Source organism: Nyctereutes procyonoides, unplaced genomic scaffold, assembly GCF_905146905.1.
Source record: "Nyctereutes procyonoides isolate TBG_1078 unplaced genomic scaffold, NYPRO_anot_genome, whole genome shotgun sequence".
NCBI lineage: Eukaryota > Metazoa > Chordata > Mammalia > Carnivora > Canidae > Nyctereutes > Nyctereutes procyonoides.
The window spans coordinates 51722942-51749071 of NW_026575047.1; the positions used below are offsets into that span (position 1 = coordinate 51722942).

Sequence of the window (26130 nt, forward strand, 5' to 3'; positions counted from 1 at the left end):
AGAGTCGAGAGAGAGGATTCGTATAAAGTTAAATGAGGTGGCCAGTTGGTCCTCTGTAAATCACTTATTCATATATTTATTCAGCAAATATTTATTGAACACCTACCATATGCCAGGCTCTGGGCCAGGCACTGAGATACAGAAAGCAAACATTGTGCTAGCTGTCTGGCACTTCATAGACTAGTGGGTGGATAGATTTATAGCCAGCATTTATTGAGCACTTAGTACTAGCCTGTTTCTTCACAGCCGTTCTATGAGAGTGAGTAGTAGTTTTTCCATTAAGAAGACTGAGCCACAGGATGGGAAGTAATTTGCCCAAGGCCATGCACCCCATAAATAGTGGAGCTAGAATGCAAACCCATGGTCTTAACCATGATTCTTTGTGACCTGTAAGGAGACAGTGCGGTTCTAATAGCGTGAGCTAAGTGCCACGTATACAAGTTCCCTACTGTTGCAGGGGTGGAGGTGGGGGCAGTGGCACAGGAGGTTTACTAGAGAAAGCATGGTTTGACTTGAGAGCTTGAAAAGCAAGGCAAGGATGGGGCACTGGAAGGATAGAGATGTGGAATTTTTGGAAACACATAGGACACTGATTGTGAAGGGTAGAAGAAGAAAGGGAGCAAGTTTGGTTTTATGAACTGAGAATAGTTCAGGATGATTAGAGCATATCCAAGTTTATTCAGCGGACTGTGCTGAGCCACCTGCCAGTAGTGGCAGAGACAGATTTGTGTTTTACTAAGCTCACTGTTGATAGTAGGTGATCTTTTGAAAGAGCCTGAGACCTCAGGCAGCAGGTGGGTGCCTGCTGCTGCCTGATCGGGACTGTGGTTGTACTTCCCTGCACCCCACCCTAAACATGTATATATATTGAGCACCTGCTATGTGTCAGGCACAGTTGTGAGGCCTGGGAACACAGTGACCCATAGAGTCCCTGCTGCCATGGCATTAGCTTTTCTAAGAGGAGGAAATTGACAGGGAAATGTACAACTCAGTGTGGTGATGAGCACTGTGAAGAAAGCTGAGGCAGAGAAGGAGTAAGGAGGGACAGGATTTTGTTTTAAATGAGGTATTTAGGGAAGACCTCCAGTATGCCATCGTTGAGCCCTGGAGGAAGTGAAGACCAAACCATGAGGATATCTGGGAGAAGAATGTTATAAAGGTAAAAGGAACAAGCAAGTGCCTACACACAGTCTGGGATGGGCAAATGCTTCGCACTTTGAAGAAAAAGCCAGGAGGAAGACAGGAAGAACAGAGCAACGGGAGAGAGGGCCGACCAGGTTAAAGAGACAACTGATGTGATCTGTAGGTTCTTGAAGGCTCAAAAAACTTTGGACTTTGTCCTGACCAAGAATGGAGAACCATTGCAGGCTTCTCAACTGAAGAATGAGGAGAACTTACTGAAGGGCTCACTCTGGCTTGAGGAAGAAAGGATTATAGAGGAGCAGAGGATAAATGGAAGGTGTGTCAGGTAGCTTTGGAATAGCTCAGGCGAGAGATGCTAGTGGTTCAGTCTAGACAGCAGCAGCCCTATGCTGAGAAGTGGTCAGATTCTGGATAAATTTTGAAAGGGGAGCCAGCAGGCTTTGCTGATTGATTGGGCATGCAGTGGCAGTGAAAAAGAATCAAGGGAACAGACATATGGGGCCTCAGGACCTAGTTGCCATTGGTTGAAGGAGCAGGGGAAAGTTAACCAAATGCAGTTGAAAAAAAAAAAAAGAGCAGGACATAGATGTTTAGTAAGACCAGTCCCTCACTACTGTTAAATCTGTTCATCTTCACAGTAAAACCATCAATAAATGAGTGAGCACACAATGTTAACAAAATTCAGAGCAAACAGGCGGTCTGGTCTTTGACCATGCTGTGGTCTCCTCAATGTGACCACCTTGGAAGCCTGGTTAGGGAGCAGCTGTGCAAAGCCACACCAGTTGCCACTATGGCAGGAATCCAGTTTCAGTGAGAAAATGAGTGAGTTTCATTTGGTTAGCTGATACTGTCCATATTTCAAAAGGGGATGCGGAAGGTTCTCTTTCTTGTTTAAACCTGGACAGTCTGTAGTAGCTATTTACATTGAAATGAAATGTAAAAATTCAGCTCTGTATTCAAGAGTAGTCATGTTTCAAGTGCTCAGTAGCTGAGTGAGTAGCTACCATGTTAGACCTCACAGATGTCAAACAAGCTTGTGCAGATAAATTACATTTTGCTGGTTTGCAGGCCTAACTTGGGGGATGCAGCAGGTTCTATTCCAGACTACAGCAATAAAGTGAATTATCACAGTAAAGCAAGTGAATGAATTTTTGGTTTCCCAGTACATATAAGAATTATGCTTACCTATATTATAGTCTGTTGAGGGTTCAGTAGCCTTATATTTAAAAGTATACACAGACCTTTCCTTTTAAAGATTTACTTACTTATTTTAGAGAGAGAATGTGTGTCAGCAGGGGCAGGGTAGAGAGAGAGGGAGAGAATCTCCAGCAGACTCCCTGCTGAGCACAGAGCCCAACACAAGCCTGAGATCATGACCTGAGCCAAAATCAAGAGTCAGACACTTAGCCCAACTGAGCTACCCCAGGCACCCCTAAAAATAAATAAATAAAAATATATACATATATATATGTATACACACATATGTGTATATATGTGTGTGTATGTATACACATGTACATATACATATATCTTAATTAGAACAGACTTTATTGCTAAATGCTGACCATCATCTGAGCTTTCAACCCTTCCTAATCTTTTTGCTGGTGGAGGGTCTTGCCTTGATGTTGATGACTGCTGACTGATCTGGGTGGTGGTGTTGAAAGCTGTCATGACTGTGGCTGTTTCTTAAGACAACAATAAAGTTTGCCACATCGATTGCCTCTTCCTTTAACAAACCATTTCTCTGTAGCATGTGATGTTGTTTGATAGCATTTGCCCACAACTTCTTTCAAAATTAGAGTCAATCCTCTCAAACCCTACCACTGCTTTATCAACTAAGTTTATGTCACATTCTAAATCCTTGGTCATCATTTCAACAGTCTTCACAGCATCTTCACTGGGAATAGATTCCATCTTAGGAAACCACTTTATTTGCTCCTCCGTAAGAAGCAATTTCTCACCATGTAAGTTTGATGATGAGATGGCAGCAGCTCAGTCCCATCTTCAGGCTCTTACTCTAGTTCTCCTGGTGTTTCCACACCTCTAGTTACTCCCTCCACTGAGGTCTTGAACCCCTTGGAGTCATCCATGACGGTTGGAATCAACTTGTTCCAAACTTCTGTTCATGTTGGTATTTTGACCTTTTCCAGTGAATCATAAGTGTCCTTAATGGCAATTAGAATGGTGAATTGTTTCCAGAAGGTTTCCAATTTTCTTTGCCTAGATCCAGCAGAGGAATCACTGTGTGTAGCAGCTGTAGCCTTACAAAATATATTTCTTAAATAATAAGACTTTAAAATCTTAATTACTTCTTGATCCATTGGCTGCAGAATGGCTGTTATGTTAGCAGGCATGAAAATGACGTTGATCTCATTGCACATCTCCCATTAGAGCTCTTGGGTGGCCAGGTACATTGTCAACCTACAGTAGCATTTTGAAAGGAATCTTTTTTTCTGAGCAGTAAGTAAGTGTCAATAGTAGGCTTAAAATAGTCTGTAAACCATGCTGGAAACAGATGTGCTATCATCTAGGCTTTGTTGTTCTCTTTATAGAATATAGGCAGAGTAGATTTAGCATGATTTTTAAGGGCCCTAGGATTTTTGAAGTGGTAAATGAACATTGGCTTCAACTTAAAGTCACTAGCTGTATTGGCCCCTAATGAGAGTTGGCCTGTCTTTTGAAGCCAGGCATTGACTTCTCCTCTCTAGCTATGTAAGTCCTGGATGGCATCTCCTTTCAATAGAAGACAGTTTTGTTTACATTGACAATCTAATGCTTTCCTCTTTATTAACTATCTTAGCTAGATCTTCTGGATGACTGGCTATAGCTCCTATACCAGCACTTGCTGCTTCCCCTTGCACTTTGATATTATGCAGTGACTTCTTTCCTTAAACCTCATGAGCCCTCCTCTGCTGGTTTCAAGCTTTCCACCTCCAGCTTATGTAGCTCCCTCAGTCTCACAGAATAGAAGAGAGTTAGGGCCTAGCTCTGGACTAGGCTTTGGCTTAAGGGAATGTTGTGGCTGGTTTGATCTTCTATCCAGACCTCTGAAATGTTCTCCATATCAGCAATAAGGCTGTTGTGCTTTCTGATCATTCTTGTGTTCACTAGAGTAGCATTTTTAATTTCCTTCAAGAACTTTTCCTTTGTATTCACAGCTTGGCTAACTATTTGGCAGCAGAGACCTAGCTTTCAGCCCATCTTGACTTTCAGCCTTCCTCACTAAGCTTAATCATTTCTAGCTTTTGATTTAAAGTCAGAGTCACGTGGTTCTTCCTTTCACTTGAACACTTGCAGGCGATTGTAAGATTATTGATTGGCTTAATTGCAGTTTTGTTATGTCTCAAGAAATAAGGAGCTTGAGGAAAAGGGAGAGATGGGATAGTGGTCTGTCATTATTGATTTAGTTTCACTTCTTATGTAGGTACAGTTCATTGTGCCCCCAAACCATTACGGTAGTAACATCAAAGATCATTGGTAATAATCACCAGAACAAGTAGAACAATAATGAAAAGGTTTTAAATTTATGAGAGTTACCCAAATATGGTACAGAGGCATGAAGTGAGCAAACACTGTTGGTGAAACGGTGCCAGTAGACTTGCTCAATGATGCAGGTTACCACACACCTTCCATTTGTAAAGAGTTCGATAAAGCAAAGCACAGTAAAACAAGGTATATCTGTGCTTTCAAATATCTTGCTTCAAAATGAACACTTAGGGTTTTATAATGTCCAAAAATATTAGGTTAGTTTCTAAACACAAATGGGATGTTATATAATAGTACCTTAGTACAAATCCTGATAATCTTTCTGACCAGATTAGTGTGCTGTTATGCAGAAGTCTCTATTATAATAGTGGGTATTATAAGAAATCCATTATTATTATCATCTTTTCCATTTGGAATCTCTCTAAAAATTCTGAGATCATTTGTTGGACATCTTAAGAAAATAGCATAAAGAGACCCTATCTTAGGTGTGTTTATTTAGCTTTAGATTCAGTTTTCATGTAACTGACCTGGAGGGAAGTCAGCTGGAGCTCTGGAAGTTAAGTCCATAGAGCAAATCCCCATATGAACCTGAGGAAAGCATTTCAGGGCTCCTCTTGATACAGTAGGTAAAATCCTTTTGCCAAATAAGTTAGGGAAATAAGTGATAAATCCATATAGTGTGGTGAAAAATTATTTTTAGGTTTTCAAAAATGAAAGATTTTGCAAATGATTATCCCAAATGTGATAAAAACAGGTTAATGGTAGGAATTTATGAAAGTACTTGTAGAAAGCAGGTTTTTTTTTTTTTTTTTTTTTTTTTTTTTTAAGATTTTATTTACTTGAGAGAGAGAGCATGCGCCTACAAGAGCATGAGCAGCAGGGAGGCGCAGAGGAAGAGGGAGAAGCAAACTCCCTGCTGCAGGGAGTCTGATATGGGACTTGATCCCTGGGATCATGACCTGAGCTGAGGACAGATGGTTAACCAACCAAGCCACCCAGGCACCCTAGAAAGCAGTTTAGAAGTATATATTAGATCCTTAGAATTGGGAGATCTTATTGTCCAGTAAATTTTCTTCTAATTAATTTATTCCAAGAAATCCATCTTAAATGAAGGGATTTTTTTTTTTTTGTCTGAAAACTTCATCCATCATTTCACATAATTTTTTAAAAGGTACAAAAGAAAAGCTGCAAGTCTACCATCAGTGTTGAGAGGGTTATCAGGGAATACTGGGGTTTTTTTGCACTGTTGCTTTTCTAAATTTACAGTGTTTCATTAATGAAAAAAAAAATTGTGTCTGGATGAAATCCTGTTTGGAGACATTATACCATCTGACTTTTGAACTTTTCATTCTGTGGTGAATTATTAGTGAAGTTTTAGGTATTTGTCTAGATTGCTTTCCTCCCTTACTATTGCCTCTCTTTCCTGTGTTAATACTTACGGCACAATGCATAACTGTGTTTTAGACCTCCAAGCTATGTCTCTTCCTTTGTAACTCAGCTAGTTGCATTTAGTGCTTCCCAATACTTTTTAAAGAGTAATGACATGTGTAATGAACTAGGGTATGGTGCTTATATGTATATTTTCCTGATTTTAGGATTTTGCTTTTAAATACAAAGGGAATGCATATAATATAATAGTACATCTGTACAAATTCTGGTTATGATTTTGACCAGGTTAGTGTATATTTCAGTCCTTAGACAAACAAGTAAAATAAAAAAAAAACCAAACTAGTAATTCATAGATGTATAGCTAAAAGGTCAATAGAGACATTAAAACAGAATGCTAAAAAATGGTCTAATAGTGCAAAAAAAGGCAGTAAAGGGAAGAAGGGGAACAACAGGAGAAACAAAGGGAAAACAAATAATAAAACAAATCTAAACTCAACTGTAGCAATAATAATATTAAACATTAATGGACTAAAAACTCCAGTTAAAAGCTGGAAATTATCTTAAAGGAGTAGACAAGACTGAAGTCTATGCTGTCTACAAGAGATATTCTTTAAGTATAGAGAGGTTGAAAGTAGATAAATGGATAAAGATATACCATGCAAATGGTAATTAAGTGAAAACCAGAGTGGTTATGTTAATAACACATAAAATATATTTTAAGATGTAAATGTTACCAGAACTGAAGAAAGACAATGACAGATGGGACAGTTCTTCAGGAGGAAAACAAATCATAGGATGTGTACACAGTAAGAGACCCCAGTTTGAGGCAAGAAAATTGATAAAGGGAATAGTGGGCAGTTTCACAATCATTGTTGAAAATTTTAACATCTCTCAGCAATTGATAGAACAACTAAATAAATCAATAACTGAGAAAATCTGAAAAAATATCAGGCTCACTGACTTCATTGATATTTTTGAAAGTTGCATCCAGCACCATCAGAATATACACTTTTTCCTTGTGTACATGATAGGACACCAGGATAAGCTATGTGCTGGCAATAAAGCTCAGTAAATTTTATGAAGTTATAAGAATATGTTCTCTGACTACAATGGAATTTTATTAGAAATCAACAATAGGATATCTAGAACAGGCTCACATGTTTGGAAATTAAGCTGTATTTTGAACTGAACACTAATGAAAATACAACATATCAAAATTTGTGGGATGTATTAGAGTGGTGTTCAGAGGGAAACTTACAACTTTATATGCTTATAGTAGAAAAGAATGATCTTAAATCAGTATCTAAATTTTACCATAAGAAGCTTGAATATGAAGAAATTGAACCCAGAGTGGCTGCCCCCATCTGCCCTACCTGTCCCCCAACATCTCTACAGTACATTATCATGAGAGCCAGCAGTGTTCTTGCTGCCAGTGGTCTGACTGTGTGGAGCTCAGTGGAAATGCCCCATACCTGGAGCATTGTTGAAAATAACAGTGGTCTCAATTTAGGTGGCAAACAATCTGGGAAGGCCAACAACACAGCTGCCTGAGACTGTGATTACTGGTTGGGGCAAGCAACACAGTACGTTCACATTGAACAGGAGACCTAAAGAAGGAAACCTCTGTTTGGGCTTTCTTAAGCTTCTATATATTCCTGGGAATTTGGAAGGCTACATGCATGCTTATGTAAGACCAGCAAGGACCCCAGTTATCTACTCATTCCTGGCTGGAACTGAAACCAAGAAATGAGAGCTGGGACACACTCATAAATTTCCTGATATTGAATGTGCGCCTCAACCTGTATACATGCAAACTTGGCAGAGTGTGGGAATCTTGTTGGTTCAAGATGTTTAAGCACAACCTCTGACCAGTTATTGGTCATAAATAGTTATTTTGGCCAAACAAATCATTCTTAGAAGTGATACCTACAAGCCAGAACTTAATAATATTAACACCTAAGCAGAGATCTAAGTGGCTACATACTGCCAAGGAGACAGATTTTGTGTAGCTAGTCTGGGCATTTCACTAAAAGAGCAAGAGCATCCCACCTGGAGGGGGTGAGGATCACAATCCAGGTTTGCTACAATATCCTCTAAAATCTTCAGTTTTCAGAGAAATTGTGAGACATGACTAAGAAACAGGAATGTATTAGTCATGCACAGGAAATAAAATTAGCCAAGAGAAGGTGTCTCTGAAGGGGCCCAGATGCTATACTTAGTTAACAAAATTTCAAAGCAGGGCAGCCTGGGTGGCTCAGCAGTTTAGCGCCACCTTCAGCCCAGGTCGTGATCCTAGAGTCCTGGGATCGAGTCCCATGTCAGGCTCCCTGATGGAGCCTGCTTCTCCCTCTGCCTGTATCTCTGCCTCTCTCTGTCTCTCTCTGTGTATCTCTCATGAATAAATAAATAAAATCTTAAAAAAAAATTTCAAAGCAGCTATTATTTCAAAGAACTAAAGATAGATACCATGTCCAAAGAATTAAAGGAAAACATGACAACAGTGACTCATCATAGAAATTAACAATAAAGAGAATTTACATACATGTGAATATATGTGTGTGTGTCTCTAAGTAGAAATTCTCCAGTTGAAAGTACAATACCTAAAATGAAGAGTTCATTACAGTAATTAACAGATTTGAACTGACAGAAGAAGGAATTGGTGACCTTGAAAATTGATAAATAGTCCTTAGTCTAAAGAACATATAGAAAAAAGAACTAAAAAAAAAAAAAAATAGAGCCCATAGACCTGTGGGACATTATCAAGAATACTAACATATGCATGAGTCCTAATGGGAGAGCCAGAAAAGAGGAAAGAGGCAGAAAAAAAATATTTGAAGAAATAATGGCCAGAACTTCCCATATTGGATGAAAAATACTAAACTGCTCATCTGAAAAGTTCAGTGAATTCTGAGTAGGATGAACTCATCTGTACACATTATAGTCAAACTATGGAAAGCCAAAAACAAAGAGAAAATCTTGAAAGCACCTAGAGAAGTAACTCATTATATGTAAGAACTCCTTGATAAGATTAACAACTAATTTCTCATAAGAAACATCAGTGGCCAGAAGGCAGTGGGATGACATATTCTAATTGCTTAAAACAGTCAATCAAGAAATTTATATCTAGCAAAACTATCCTTTGTTTTTCATACAAAAAATTAAGATCATTGGTAAAACTGTACAGGTACATCTAAAAACAGTGTATTTGTTTATATTGCTGTGTGACAAATTACACAAACAAAATGTGTGGCTTTATACAACACACATTTATTACCCTATAGTTTTAGGTGTTGGCCAGAATGTTCTCATCTGTATGCTAAATTAGAGAAAAATTTGCTTCCAAGGTCACTCAGGTTGAGCTTACCATGTTATTTTCCTTGCGCTTATAGTACTAAAGGCCTCAGCTTCTTTCAGGCTATTGGCTGGAGGTTCCTGTGGTTTCTAGAGATTATCTGCAGATTCTTTCCTGTGGACTTTCCCACCAGTGTGCCTTACCTCATCGAGTCAGCAAGGAGAGTTGCTATAGCAAGTCTGCCAGCAAGGTGGAACCTCAGATAACACAGTCACAGTAGTGACAGTTCATCACCTTTGCCAAATTCTCATGTTAGAAGGAAGTTATAGGTCCTGCTTATGACTCAAGGGGAGAGGTACAAAGAGGCATGGGCATGAAGAGGTGGGGATTATGAGAGGGGCCACCTTAGAATCATTCTGCTGTAGACAGTATAAATATATTTTCCCTATTTTCATCTCGTAAAGACAACAACATAAAACAAGTATAAAACTGTTGTTAGGTTTATATAGAGATGTAATGTATGTGATAGTAGTGGCACAAAGAAGGGGAGAGGACAGGGGGCTGTATTGGAACAGCTTCAATGTACTGCTGGAAGTAAACCCAAAGTAAGAATAGGAATGAATGATAAAATAAATCAGTGGGATTGAGAGTGGGCAAATGATGGAGAAAAGTGATGAAACAAAAAAAATAAACAAAAATTGGCTCTTTGAAAAGATCAATAAAATTGATAAATCTCCAGCCAGACTGATGAAGAAAATAAGCAAAAAGACACATAACCAGTACTAAGTAAGAGAAAACTACTTTACAGATCCTACAGACATTAAAAGGGTAATAGGAATATAACAAATACCTTTATAACATTTAGAAGAAATTGACCAGTTCTTGGAAAGACACAAGTTGCCAAAACTGATCCAAGGAGATATAAAACAATTGAACAGCCCTATATCAAAGAAATGCAGTTCATAATTAAAACTTACAACTAAGAAAAGTTTAGGCCCACCTACCTTCACTGTTGAATTATTTCAAATGTTAAAAGAATAAACAGTGACAGTCTACCCAAACTCTTTGAGGGAACACTTCCAAACTTCTTGCACAAGGCTTGCAGTGCCCTGATACAAAACCAAATAGACATTGAAAGAAATGAAAATTACATACAAGGATCATTTGTGACGATAGATACAAAAATCCTTGGCAAAATACCAGCAAATCTAATCATCAATATACAAAAAAGAAAAAAAAATACTTCATGGCTGAGTACTGTTTACTGTAGGAATGGAAGGCTTAAGATCTGAAAATGAACATGGTAATTTACACTACTAATGGAATAAAAGTATAACTACCAAGTGATCATTTCAATAGATGCAGAAAACACATGTGACAGTATAAAATGCCCATTGATCATAAAGACTCAGCAAACCGGAAGGAAAAGATAACTTAAAAAAAAAAAAAACTAAAGAAAGGCACTGAGGCAAAACTACAACATGCATCATAGTAAATGGTGAACTGCTGAATGCTTTTCCTCTGAGGTCAGGAACAAGGAAAGAATGTGTGTTTTTACCACTTTTATTCAACACTTGTTTAAATAAGAGTCCTATGGATTAGAAAGGAAGAAGTGAAGCTGTCACTAATTGCAGAGAACATAATTATGTACATAGACTAGCATAAGAATTCTACAAAAATGTGCTTTAACTAAAATGTGAATTTAGCTAGGTAACAATAGCTCAGTATGCAGTGAACTTTATTTCTCTATATCAGCAGTTAACAAATGGAAATAAAATTTTAAAACAATTCATTATTAGAGCAACAAAACTTAAAATATTTAGTAATGTTCAAGACTATATACATTGAAAAGTACGAAACCTTGCCAAGGGACATTAAAGAAGACCTAAATAAATAGATATTCTTTGTTAATATTTGGAAGAATCAATATTATTTTTAAAGACTTTATTTTTTTTAAAGACCTTATTTGTTTATGAGAGACACGAGAGAGGCAGATACATTGGCAGGGGGGAAGCAGGCTCTCTGTGGGGACCCCAGGATCATGACCTGAGCCAAAAGCAGATGCTCAACCACTGAGCCACCCAGGCATCCCAAGGCTTTATTTAGAGAGAGAGAGAGAGAGAGAGAGAGCACATGAGGAAGGAGGGTCATAGGGAGAAGCGCACTCCCTGCAGAGCAGGGAGCCCAACATGGGGCTCAGTCTGGGACTCAGGGATCATGACCTGAGCCAAAGGCAGACGCTTAACCAACCAAGCCACCCAGGTGCCCAAGAATCAATATCATTTAAAGTATTGGGGGATAGTTTCCATTTTTAGAGTCGATGGAGTGCCATTCAAAATCCTGCAGGCTTGTTTGAAGAAACTGACAAGTTGATTCTAAAATTTATTGACCAAGATAGTTTTTAAAAAGGTTTGAGGATATATATTCTATCTGTATCAAGACTTACTACTGTAAAGCTACAGTAGTCAGGACAATCTAGTATTGATGTATGGATACACTTTTCAGTCAATAGAGCAGAACAGAGTTTGGAAATAGGCTCACACTTCTATAGTAAATTGATTTTTGAGAGCAGAAGGATAAATCATTGGGAAAAAGATAGTCTTTGTAGCAAATTGTACTGGACAACTAGATATCTGTATGAAATAATGACCCTTGATCTGATCTCACCATACACAGAAATCAACTAGCAATAAGTCATTATCCTAAATATAAAAGTTAAAAATCTAAAACTTCTGGAAGAAAACATTGAAATTCTGTGCGACATTATGCTGGGTAAAGATTTCTTAAATGGGATACAAAAAGCACAAGCAATTAAATATAAAAACAGGTTGACTTCATCAAAATTTCAAAATCTTGCTCTTCCAAAAGAAAAAAATAGAGAAAATTTAAAGGCCATCAGGAGACTAGGAGAAAATATTTACAAAACATGTCTGACAAAGACTTGTATCCAGAATATATACACAATTGGATTGTAAACTCAGTAATGAGAAAATAATCTAGTAAAAATGAGTAAGCAATTTCAACAGAGACTTGACAAAAGAAAAATGTATTAATAAGCCCAATATCACTAGTCATCAGGGTAATATAAATTAAAACCTCAATAAGTTACTACTTTATACTTTCTGGAACAAGTAAAATTAAAATTACTAATGATGCCAGGTATTAGTGAAGATGTAGAACAGCTGGACTCTCATAATGTTGCTGGTGAGAGAATGTAATATTGTATTGCCACTTTAAAAAACAGGGTGGCAGTTTCTTGGGAAGTTAAATGTACACTTAACATGTGGCCTGGCAGTTCATTCCTAGCTATTTACTCAAGTGAAATGAAAAATACAAACTTGTATGTGAATATTCACAGCAGCCGTATATAGCCACAAATTGGAAGTAATGCAGTTGTCCATCTCCTGGTGAATTGATAAATTAAATTTTTTTTTTATGATAGTCACAGAGAGAGAGAGAGAGAGAGAGAGAGAGGCAGAGACATAGGCAGAGGGAGAAGCAGGCTCCATGCACCGGGAGCCCGACGTGGGACTCGATCCCAGGTCTCCAGGATCGTGCCCTGGGCCAAAGGCAGGCGCCAAACCGCTGCGCCACCCAGGGATCCCCTGAATTGATAAATTAATCTATATACATATTATGGAATACTATTCAATACAAAGGATTGAACTTTTGATACATGCCAACAACATGGGTGAATTTCAGAAATGCCACGCCAAGTGAAACAAGTCAAACACAAAAGTCTACATACCATATGATTTCAGGTATATGAAATACTAGAAGGGCAAAAACTGTAGTGGTCGCCTGGGACCAACAGTCTGGGCAAGAAATTGACTGTAAAGAGGCAGGAAGGAACTTTTTGAGATGATGGGAATATTTTGATCATGGTGGTTACATGGCTGTCTACATTTTGTCAATGTTCATCACCCACTCAAAATGGATGAATTTTATTGTACCTCAATAAAGCTAGAGGTTGGAAAGAAAGAAATCATATTGATAAATATGTCTTTTTATTTATATATAGTTTAACAATTTTTAGTAGATTTAAATGGATTCTCATGAGACTATTATAACTTGTTTAAAATAAGTTGCACCTGCAAGTGGGGGCAGCATGCTAAAGAGACAAAGGAGTGAGGTGGCTGGGGCTGCTGTTAGTGTTCAAGGCAAGCTTTTCTGATGAAGGGACATTTGAGCAGATACACATGAAGTGAATTCAGTTCAATCAGAGACATGTCTTCATGTGTGCCTTGGGAGTCTCTTAGTTATAACTAGGAGTTTTGTAGTTTATGGTACTAATTGCAAATGAGATCTTTTTCTTATCAGTTGCATTGGCTAATAATAATCCTTAAATTAATCTTTGCATCTTCATTTGTCTGCTGTCTCCCATTTGTTAATTCCTTGAGGACAGTAAGTATACAGATTTGTATGTGTTGTTAACTTACAGCTCTTCCTTCTGTGCTGTGTTTCCAGCATGTGGCTTAGTTAATACATTTTCATGTTTTTTACTGAGACTAAGCAGATCCTTGTTGTATCTGTTAAATCTTTGTTTTTCCCAGCTCAGTATAGCACCGAAATGCAAGTAGCACCTATAAAAGGCCCTAAAGTGGAAAACCAAATTTCAGTCTAATATCAAAAGGAGTGAGTATAGGATGTGTATAAGACTTGTTTGCTGGCACCTTTAAAGACACCCCTGATGGCCTCAAAGGTGGGAGAAATGAAAGAAGTTATTCTTAAATCTGACAGATTAAGAAAGAAACAGCTGATTGGTCAGGCATAGATTAGAAATGGAAATCTTGGCAAGATTCATTCTTTCATTTGAATAGAAGGGGTTCTTTTAGATTTCATGCCTGTGTTAGTCTCTGTTACATAAGGGAGGTAGGTATCCCAGACTTGAGAGCTCAGCATAAGCTGTCAAAATGAAAACATTTGTCGCTCAAGTTCATGCCTTACCAGTAGATGGCAGCAAATTGCTTTGTTTAAACCTTTCTTTTTTTTTTAAAGTCACTTAGTTAATAGGTACTATATCTTTTTATTTTAGAGAAGGCCAAAGAAGTTAAAATAATCTTTTTCTTTAAATGGTAATATGGCCACTGGGTAGTGTCAGTTTAAATGATTTTAGCAATTCAACTAATACAGCTTCCTTATAAATAACTTTCTACAGGTTTTGTTAGCAACTACCTCTTACTTGTATTTTTTATTCTCGATAGCACTATTAATATTTTATATGTAGTTTTCTGCCTCATAGATTTTTCTAAAGAACCCAGCTATAGTTTAGAACTAAATAACATTTTAGTAAACAGTACATGAATGTTTTAATCATATACCTTTGGAAGCTATTTTTGTTTGGAAATTTATTTTCACATGAAATTGCTGCCCCCACCTTGCCCCCAGAAGTGACCTACATAATAGGAGGGAGCACTTCTTGCCTTTTTTCTACCCACTTCCTGGGAAGGCCAGTGGGACAAGAGCCACACAGAACTTCTCTTGGCTTCAGGGAAGATTGGGGGCAGGTGACAAAAGTCTATGTCTTGAAGAGTCACACAGCAGATTATCACTTTTCTTTCTTTTTTTTCTTTCTTTCTCCTTTTCTTCCTTTCCAGAAATCAGTCCATTTAAGGAGAGAGTTTTGGAACTGTTATAGAAAATATTTATACAGTCCTGAGGTTTCTCCCAATTTTTTACATGACATGCTGCTTAATTCTTAGAAACTCCAAAATCTTGTAAAACTAAGAATCCAGAATAGTTTTTTATCTTGTGAAAACATGATTTATCAAGATCACTTAACATATATCTTACATGCTTTGGAATTTTTACAGACCACAGAAGATTTTTTTTTTAACCTAATACACCCTAAAACAACACAGCCTGCCAGACCACAGTACATCCGTACTTTAGAGCAGCAGATGTTGCTACACATGCTTCTCTTTAAGACCAAGAAGCACAAGAGAAAATAAAACAAAAAGTTCAAAACAGAAGAGAAACATGAAACAATAGAGATGAGAGAGTCGAGTAGCCGAAAGCAGTTGGTTAAATTAGCACAGAGAGGGCCTATGGAGATCTGAACTCTCTGTTTTTGCTTATCTATCTTGTAAATACTCTGTAAGTCAGTTTCATTTTGTTAACCCAGGTTTGATAACTTTCTATCAAAATTTATTTTTCATGAAAACTATGCTTCAATTAAACTGAGGAAAGAAGTACTTGATGTTCATTATAATCTTTAATCATTTCACATTTTTTATAGGAATGGGCCATGGTAGAGTTCATTGTTTTGTCTTCGAGTCTGCTAATATTTTCATTTTGGTTTTAACCCTAGCTGATCCGACAGTTAAGGACTTGATCGGAGGCTTCACTGCTCTTCATTATGCAGCCATGCATGGCCGGGCCCGGATTGCACGCCTGATGCTAGAATCTGAATATAGGAGTGACATTATTAATGCCAAAAGCAATGATGGCTGGACTCCCCTCCATGTGGCTGCTCACTATGGTAGGGACTCCTTTGTCCGACTCCTACTGGAGTTCAAGGCTGAGGTTGACCCACTTAGTGATAAAGGCACAACTCCACTTCAGCTCGCCATCATCCGAGAAAGGTCAAGCTGCGTGAAGATCCTCCTGGACCACAATGCCAACATTGACATCCAGAACGGTTTCCTGTTGCGCTACGCTGTGATCAAAAGCAATCACTCTTATTGCCGAATGTTCCTTCAGAGAGGAGCAGACACAAACTTGGGTCGCTTAGAAGATGGACAGACTCCTTTACATTTGTCTGCCCTTAGGGATGATGTGCTTTGTGCACGGATGTTATATAACTATGGAGCAGACACAAACACAAGGAACTATGAAGGACAGACCCCATTGGCTGTTTCCATAAGTATTTCTGGAAGTAGTCGACCATGTTTGGATTTCTTACAAGAAGTCACAAGTATGTAATTTAATTATTACTATTACTGAATTCTTAAAAATTTTTCATCTTCTGGGGGGCTTCAGATAATTTTACAGCTTAAAATGAGCAGACACTAATGATTCCTATCAACCCTGCTTATTAACAAGTTATTAATAATATGACTTATATCTCATTCATCTGAAATAAAAGGAAAGCTCTGATATATCATAAGATTTCATATAAATTCAGTCCTGTTGGGCTGAGAGAAGAACAGATGGGAGGGACAAAGAGGAGAAATTGTCAGATTCTCAAAGACTTCTGTTAGAACAAGGTAGTTCTTACCGTTCATACACGTAGTCATTCAGGCTTTCATGGACTTCTGATTGAAGAATTATGAGAGCCTTGGACTCTAGGTTTTATTGCTGTGGAAGTGTCCTAGAATTTATGCTTTATCGCTAAGCTCTTCCCCCACGTTTTTTTGTCGATTTTCTGGCTTCCTGTGATGTGAACCCACTTGAGAGGAATAGCAGTATTACTGAGTGAGGGAGCCTAGTAATGCAGGTTAAGGATGCCAGGAGTTGTAATAAAAGACTTGTCATCAGTGGAAAATCTGGTGCCACTGTCCCTGGCCCACCTGGCTTCCACTTCTGACCTATTTGGGTATGGGCACTTCTTCTTACAGCCTGGAAATGTGTGACCACCTTGCGTTGTGTTGGACACGTTTGCATTGTTTTACTGGCAGGGATTTTGGTCTGTGTGAATATAGTTACCCTCTCTTGTCCAGCTTTCTCCACAACTAGTCAAGTGTGTGTCTCAGAGCTCAACGTCCAACCCAGAGCTGAAGTTTATAAACAAAATGTTTGATTTTGCCCTCCTCTGTACTCTTTAAATGAATTCCCTTTTTTCTCACCTGATTTTTCCCCTTTCAGTCATCATCATGGAAGGACAAATACACTGTTCTGGGTACTGAGGGATAAGGGATTTGGATCTTGTGAATAATCTGCTCTCCTGCTTAGAACTGAACGTGGGAGGAGAAATCTTATGAACAGATGAAGTGTAATTTGAATTTTGTGTGTTTATGAAAAGGAAGAAATGACATTATTACCACTGTTTGTCTGCAGACCTAAAAAGAAATCACTCAGGATGTAACTTGTGCTGTCCAGTAGGACTGTCTGTGGTGATGGAAATGGTCTCTGAGTGCTGTCCAGTATGGTAGCCATTAGCTCTACCTCCATGTGGCTATTGTATACAAGTTATGTGGTTAATGCTACTCAGGGACTAAATTTTTAATTTAACTGTATTAATTGAAATTTAGCTGACTATGAGTGCTCCCGGCTCCCGTGTTCTACAGCACAGATCTCTCTGCCTTGGGAGTGGAGTTTTGGGCTGACTGGTAGGTGGTCCCTTGGAGAAAGTTTTTGAGGCACATGGCATACTGAGAGATGGGAGATGTTGTCTGTGGTGATTCCTCACCAGCTTACTCTGACTCTTCAGGTTCTAGCCACATTTTACAAAAAGTTTGCCTTGAAATTTCAAGTGCTGGTTCTCTCAGCAAATTTTCTAGCAGTCTTCATTCACAGACTGGGAGAGATGTTGGTATTATGAGAGAGAATATTACTCTTGAACTGAAGGTTAGGATTCTGTCATGGAAAAAGCTATGAAGTATCTCTTATTCTTTATACATTCTGAATAGTTTTGTTGTTGCTATTGTTTCTGTTCTAACTTCTCACTAGAGACCCATGGTTAAATTAACATGACTGCCTCAGCGCCTTTTGTTAAATATTTTGCTCAGCAGTTAACGGCATCGACTAGAGCTAGGCTGCCAGGCTCAAGCCCTAACTCTGCCACCTGTCATCTGTGACGTTGGGCAGGTTACCTAACTCCTCTGTGCCCCAGTGTCCTCATGTTAGCATTAGGATAATTATATCTACCTTATAAGCTTGTTGTGTGGATTAAATGAGTTAATGTTTATAATCTGCTTAAAACACTGGCGCATTTTAAGTACTATATGTGTTTTTTACAATAGAATAATTAAACGATGGTGGATGAACAGCAAAGCCTGGCTTGCTACCAATAGAGTGAATCCCTTAGATTCTTATTCTCCCCCAGCCCCTGTTTTTCACCTTGGTGGACTTGGTGGTGTAGTCAGCATATGGAGACACAAAGAGGGTTGGTAGGGAGCCACCACTTTATCACCAGCCTCAGAGCAGCTGATTTCTAGCATGAGTACAGCTGGGGAGCAAGACTGTTGAGTTTAAAAAAAAAAAAAAAAAAAAAAAGACTTGCAGATACCTCTAAAATTAGAGGTGGATGAAAGAGGGACAGGGCTGCCTGTTTGTGTTTGAGCTCTCCCACTGCACATGGAGTGGGGCTGTGTACCTAGTAGGTCCTCAGGAAATGTGGGTCAGCTAGTTGACCACACCAACAGGGTGGGTGGTGGCTGAGCATGTGGTATGTTTTTCAGAAGTGAAAGGCCATCAGTCTTATGAAGGCTGCAGTATCTTTAATGTTCAGGTGCCTTGGCATAATCCATTCCTTGTTGACTTGCTAGTGGTGTTTCCAGTCAAAAGTAAACATTTCTGCTTCACCTGTATATCATTTATTAGATTTTCTTTCCAAGGGAATAATTGTCTTCTAGAAGGACCAACTGTAGCCCATGGTTTTGGGAGCTCTCCACTGAGCTCTCTTGAAAACCAGAGTTGAAAGAAGGTTGTGTAGTTCCGGGAGCATCAAGTCAAATCCACAAGCTCCTTCCCGCTTCTGCAGTGCCCATTGAGCACCGAGCTGTTGGCTTCTAATCTGAGAAGTCAGACTGAAGATGGCAGAAATGCCACTTGGTGGTTTTTATTCAGGTCCATTCTACTGTTTGTTGCACCATTGTGACCAGAAGCAGTTTATTTAAATTAGAAGAGCTCAAGACAGAATTCTAGTACCTAAAAGGTACTGTGATTTTTTTTTTTTTTTTTTTTTTTTAGAAAAATTGCCATAAAAACTCCCATGTACACTGCATACAAACAGAGCTGATCAAGTGGTGTAGGTATGGAGTAGTATCTGCTGGTGCCTTGTTGATCACGGGGTGAGGGAGAAGCCATGGAGAGCTGCTGGTACTGTTCACCTGCAGCCAGACTTCCAGAAAACTCTGTTTTCTAGAAGGCCTGGAATTCACATTGTCTCCTCCAGAAAGGCAGTCAAGTGAAGGCGCAGCTTTTTAAACACAGCTCAGAAGAGCCAAAGATCATACCTGAAGAAGACGGATCACCTTGCCAAAGGGGAGATGTTTATAGCCTGGAGAAGCCAGTTTTTGTCCTTACAGTTCTTTTACTTGAAACAATAAATGAAATAAATGGAACAACAGAGAAAACCAGGAAGATGTGACTGATCACAGGCAGAAATGGCTGTGCAGACAGTGTTTGTAGCAGAAGTTCCAGTAGGGGTGCATTTGGGCTGAGGCCCTGGATAAGGAGCTAAATACCTTGCACTGAGGCTGAGACTCAGGCAAGTGAGGTGCCTGGGGCACAAAACTTAAGGAAAACCTCATTCTCAGGGTCATGCAAATGCACAGAGTTAATTCAAATAGGATAACTTGTACATAGCGTTAAACACCATTATAGAGCTTAAGGATCAGGGAAGCTCTGGTGTACGGGAATGAGCTAAAATTATCTATCTAGCTGAAGGTAAAGAGCAGAATGTTGTAGGAACATCTGCCCAATTCAAAAGAGAAAGTAAACATTTATGTACAAGAAAAAGGCAAGCCCAAGAAAATGTTAAACGAAGTATACAATATTAAAATGTCGATAAAGACTGTTTCATCAGTAAAACTTACCCCGAGGACATGGTTAAATGATAACTGAACTCATCCTGAGCAACTGGATTGTAATCTAGTGCTCCTCTTCCCCTGTCTTCTCCCTGTACCGTGATGGAAATTCCCCTACTCACCGTACGGACGAAGGAATTATTCAGAATGTAAAATCCTTTAAGAGAGAAGTAACACAAGAAAACTGAACCTCAGGCATTGACTGGCAAAAACTTTTAAACTTATGGGGTCTAAAGAAAAAAAAAGAGGGATTTTAATTGCCTGCATGCCTGGAATTTTGTTCACAGAAGTAGCAAAGAGCTCAGTTTGGAGGGAAGCCCACTTCTGAACATACAGGCACAAATTATGCATGTGGTAGGTATGGACTTTTTTTTTTTTTAAGATTTTCTTTAATTCATGAGAGACAGAGAGGCACAGAGATATAAACAGAGGGAGAAGCAGGCTCCCTGTGGGGAGCCCGATGCAGGACTCGATCCCAGCACCCCGGATCACTACCTGAGCTGAAGGCAGATGCTTAACCAGTGAGCCACCCTGGTGCCCCCAGGTACAGACTTCCTTGAGCCAGCCACCTCTGCAGGAAAAGGCCTTGGGCCTGAAAAGATCTGGTACTTGCAGTTTCTTGTGCCCAGGGTCTGGAAATCAGAGAAAGGTTTTAGAGAACACAGTCATGTCAGAGTAGCAGAGGCAGTAAATGAGATGGCTCCCCGCTGGAGAGTGCCATTTGGAAGTAGGCTGCTTCCACATCTGATTGGCCGGGCAATTAGCAGAACCGGTGCCCTGTTGTGCTGTCTGCCTAGGAGAGCCTTCGATTATAAGCTTACCCTTTCTGCACAAGAAGGAAATGTTCAGAAGGCAAAGTGGAATTCAAGACTTGTGCATGCGGCAAGGTCAAAGGCTGTTGGAGGCGTCAGCTAGTCACCCATTTCTCCCTTTGCCAGGGACCCCATGTCTGTACTTACTGTATAGAATCCACCTCTACAGGGATGCTGTTTCATTAAGGAGCTAGAGGAGCAAGATTTGACTTTTACCATTGACAGTTTTTGTTAGTTTTAACAGAGCAATCATGGTTAAATTGCCTGTCTGATAATTCCAACATCTGTGTCATAGCTGCATCTGTTCTGATGCTTGCTTTGTCTTTTCCAATGGTTGTTTTTTCTTGCCTCTCTTAGCATGTCTTGTAATTTTTTATTGAAGCCAGACATGATGGATCAGGTAATAGGAATGGAGGTAAATAGGCCTTTAAATGTCAGGTTCTCTGTGAACCTGGCTGGGAGCTGGGCTATGTGCCATGTCTGCTGTAGCTGTAGGTGCCAGAGGCTTCAGACCCTCCTGCCTCCTCGGTCTTGTCTCCCCTCTTGGCTTTGGCTTCTCTCAGTACTCCTCAGAACTGTCTGCATCTGGGGCTCTTTCATCTGAAGACCATGGTCATCCCACTGGGGCCCTGTTGCTGTTGTGGTAGGGTTTGGGGGAGGCCAGCAGCCTATAAACTTCAGATGAATTCTCAGTCTCTTAGTGGGCCTGTGTGTCCCTGGGCTGTGGCCTTTGTAAGTGTTTCTTAGTCTACCCACTCGTCTGCCCTTCCTGATTTTTCCTCCCCACTCATATACCTTGATAAGAAAGGAAGACTATGGGGAATGGGGTCAGAGAACTGTTCTTTGTCCAGGTGGGATAAGACTCTGGTAAAGTCTTTCCATTAGAGAACAGGCCTTTGTTATGAAGAAAGTTCTGGGCCTAGGTCACATGGTTATTCTTACCCTCCTCCCTTGCCAGAGCCACAGGGGGTTTTTATTAGCTGTTCACTGTGACAGCCTGGTGAGGTTCCTGGAGATAAAACTGAGAGAATGTGGGGACCTCCTAAGACAGTGGCCCCTACTGTCAGGCCAGTCCACAGACAGCCTCAGGTAATTCGTCAAAATTACCATTTAAGTGTTCCTACCAGTTTATGACTCTAGCAGCTTCTGCTCCAGGTATGCAGAATTCAGCAGTGACTCTCTGGATCTGTTGCTCTCTCTTGACTTTGTGATGGTTTGACCTGTGACATCTGTTCCACGGGTGGGCTAGTTAGTCTAAGAGAAGTCCTTGATTTTGGGTTTGTTCAACTTTTTTTTTTTTTCCTGCAAGGGCAGGAGTAATGACTTCCAAACTCCTTATGTGTTCAGGAGCTAAAACTGGAAGTCTGTTGACTGGTTTTATTGTTTTTACATAAAAAGTGAAAAATATCCTATCCCTGGTCATTTGGACTGAATAGTGTTCCACCCCCCCCCCACCACCCCGGAATTCAGAGGCATAGCTCTCCCGTATATCATCCTCAAGATGTGTCAGTTCTGCCTGTGTCAAAGATACTATTAAATTAGCTCTGTGTAGTGGTGGAGAGAGCAGCTAATGGGCTCTTGACCCCATGTCTGACTTGCCTAAAAACCTTGGGCAAGCCACTTAGCCTTCCAGCTCCCCTCCTCTGAAACATGGGGGAATTAGACTGCAGTCCCTGGGGTCTATCCACGTTTTTAAAATTCTTGCCAGTAACCACTGTTAAATGGGATGATTTCCTGCTGCTTGTGATTTTATTTTATGATTTATGTAGGACAGTGGTTTTCTTGGGGGGTTCCTCAAGACCATTTTAGGTACCCATGAGGTCAAAACTGATTTCATAGCAATGCTGAGATGTTATTTGCCTCTTTCATTCTACTGTCATTTGACTGATGGTGTAAGAGCAATGGTGGTTCATACTGCCAGCTCCTCAGTGTTAATCGAGGCAGTGGCCCCAAAGGGTCCAAGTAGTCATTATGTTCTTCACCACCAGGCAATCTCTAAAGAAGATTCCAGTTCCATTTAGGAATGTCTTTACAAAGCAGTAAAATTAATCCCATTAAATCTGATCCCTCTGAGTACGTGCCTTTTTAATACTCTGTGAAATGGCAGTGTATTCTTATTGTATACCAAAGTGCTGTGATTGAATCGAGAAGAAGCACCTCTTCTGTTTGAGCTGAACCAGCAGCTTTTTTTGTGGAACACCGATTTTTACCTGGAAGATTGACTGACAGCCAAACGATAGCTGTTTAGTCTGGGAGATTTGACAGACTTTTCTTGTCATGGCAAGAGAAACAATTGAGAGCACCTGGGTGGCTTAGCAGTTGGGCACCAGCCTTCAGCTCAGGTCCTGATCCTGGGATCAAGTCCCACATCAGGCTCTCCACAGGGAGCCTGCTTCTCTCTCTGCCTGTGTCTCTGCCTTTCTCTCTGTGTCTCTCATGATAAATAAAATCTTTAAAAAAGAGAGAGAGAGAAACAATTGACAATATTTACGACGAGTCATAAAAGTTGAGCTTTCAGGTGAAATTTAGAATTTTGAAAAGCTTATACTTCCTACTATGACATCGACAGTTTCTCAATATGCAAAGACTTTTTTGAGATCAGTGGCAATACTAACAAAAGGGATTTAAAAAATATTTTCTAACGAAATGGGTCAATATTTGGAAGATCTCCATAACCTGGTGAGCCAGTGTTTTCCAAAGGACTAATGCATAACGTGACAAAAAAAAAAAAAAAAAGCCTGAGTTAAAAATATCCTTTCAAAGAGCAAAGTAGAGCAACAGATTTTATTTTTTTATTATTTTTTTAAGATTATTTATTTATTCATGAGAGAGAGAGAGAGAGAGAGGCAGAGACATAGGCAGAGGCAGAGGGAAAAGCAGGCTCCATGCAGGGAGCCTGATGTGGGACTTGATCCCAGGTCTCCAGGATCACGCCCTGCGCTAAAGGCAGGCATTAAACCACTGAGCCACCCAGGGATCCCTAGAGCAACAGATTTTAATGTGAAAGAATACAAAAGTTTTTGACTTGGTTTCAGATTTCATATTTCAACTAACCTTTAAAAAAATACCATTTGCCGAGTTTTGGTGAAGCATCAAAGAAGGTAGCAATCATCTATAAAAAAGTGATGAAAATATTCCTTCCTTTTCCAACTATGTGAATGAGGCTGGATTTTCTTCAGGTACTTCAATTAAGACAGCATATTAGAACAGAATGCAGGAGCAGATCTGTGAATCCAGCTATCTTGTAATGAAGCCAGACCTTAGGAGATAATTGCACACATGTAAAACAGTGCCACTCTTCTGGTGAAACCTTTTTTGTTTTATAAAACAGCTGCTTTTTTCCTATAAAAACTTACTTCAACTGATAATGAATTTATATTACTATTATTTTAGCTTATTTTTAAAGGATTTTATTTTTTAGTAATCTCTACACCCAGCGTGGGTCTTGAGCTCACAACCCCAACATCAAGAGTCACATGCTCCACTACTAAGCCAACCAGGCACCCCATATTACTGTTATTTTTAAATGAATCAACTAATATGTTTTAAATTTCTCGATCTTCATTTCTAAGTGTGGCAAATACAGATAGAGCCCACATAAACAAAAATTCTAGGAGGTCCGCTGATTTTAAGAATGCGAAGAGGTTATAAAACTAAGAAATTGAGACCCTAGTAATGTACAACTTCTACATTCTAATTTTCAAGGACACCTTGTTAGCCTCCTGTTTTCACATTTGATGAATTTCTAATATATTTCTGTTTGCAGTTACAGTCTGTATAAAATGAACAGCTTTAAATTACTAATTGCCCTGTGCCAGCCTATTTTCAACTTAGGATCTATAGAGATAATGATTCCTGAAGTATGTCTATAAAATTGTGGTTCTATCAGCTGCTGTGAGGATAAACAGATTTGTTATTCAAATTAGTTTGGAAAACTAGTACCCTGGATTTTAGATCCCAGTTTCAGACAGTAGCATATTCAAGGTGCCAAGAATTTCTTGAGTAAGTTAACCATTAATTTTTGTTCGCTAAACAGCTGACTTTTATTTCTGTGGCAAGCTCTGCTATCGATTATTCTTAAGGTAGAGAATATGCAATTTGGGTTTGTTTACTATCCGAGAGGAGGCCGAGTCATGCAGCGATCTGTGTTTCTAGTAGATGCTGGTTACAGACTTGAAGCAGCCACTCAGTATGCATCAGTGTGTAAAAGGTTGGACTGGGTTGTATTTTGATTTGTATATTTGCAGAAATTAAGTGGCTCATATTTCTAAGAGAAAAAGATTAGGTAGATGGGAATTGAATTCAGTAAACTGGGGGAGACTTAATCTGTCAAGTACTTAAGCTTGTTGCTTTCTAGAACAGCATCACAGGTATTTAAAAATATTGTATAAATAAACATTGCTAAAAATATTGTTGTGTAAACTGCGGTAACCTGAAATGTGTTTTTATTTAAATTGTCGACACTGTTTCACTCAGCAGGAGGAGTTAAACTTCAAAAACCATTTCAAACTCTAAAAAGTAAGAATAGAAGTCATGACTTTTTTTTTTTTTTTTTTTTAAGGAGGTAAAATTTAGGCTGTGGCTTTCTCAGCTAAACCTAGTACAATGATGACAGGCATGTGAGCAGATGATCACATGAAACACCACCTGTGCATCAGGTTCCCCTCATTCCCTCAAATGTTTCTTTAATCAATTTGATTTTTTAATTTATTTTTTTAGGTAAGATGATATCAAAACAGTGTTATTATCTAGAGTAACTCTTTAGAAAAATAATTTGTGCATCTTACAGTGATTTTGATTATTTTTTTTTTCTTTTTCTGATCAGTGGGGGATTTGCCAGACATCTACATCGTTGTCTTAATAGGCCTTTGGGTCCCAATTACTAAAATCACTTTTAGAAATAAATAAATAGTACGTCGTTTTAAGTCACATTATACTACATTTTAAGGTTCTTTGATCTAGAAAGCTTTACTTTATTCTGCACTTTTTTCATGATATTTATACTGCTTTCTGTTTTTAATATAGGCTTCTAGAGATTTGTTATTTGTTAAGAACCAGTATATGGTTCTGTTTAGTTTGAGTGAAAATGAAGAGTATAGGTCAAAGCTCATTAGCCTGTGGAAACAAATGTAACTAATGGACAAATATCAAGGTTGATACTGCATATATTTGGATTCTAAGAGTTAAATTATTTTACAATGCCATGATATTTCTTTTTAAGATGAGTTAGAAAGTGCCATTGTCCTATAAAGATTTGTCGAACACTTTTCTTACTGAGTCTCTGTGAAGGAAATTCAGAGACAAAAGCAAAGGAATA

General features: G+C 39.0%; 1 protein-coding gene across 1 annotated transcript in view; it reads left to right on the forward strand.

The window, feature by feature from the left end:
* ASB7 (ankyrin repeat and SOCS box containing 7) overlaps positions 1 to 26130 on the forward strand; it is a 49604-nt gene that overhangs the window by 14811 nt on the left and 8663 nt on the right. The window contains exon 5 of the mRNA XM_055326810.1: positions 15621 to 16226. Coding sequence (XP_055182785.1) covers positions 15621 to 16226 — 606 coding nt within the window. The remainder of the gene's footprint in view (positions 1 to 15620; positions 16227 to 26130) is intronic.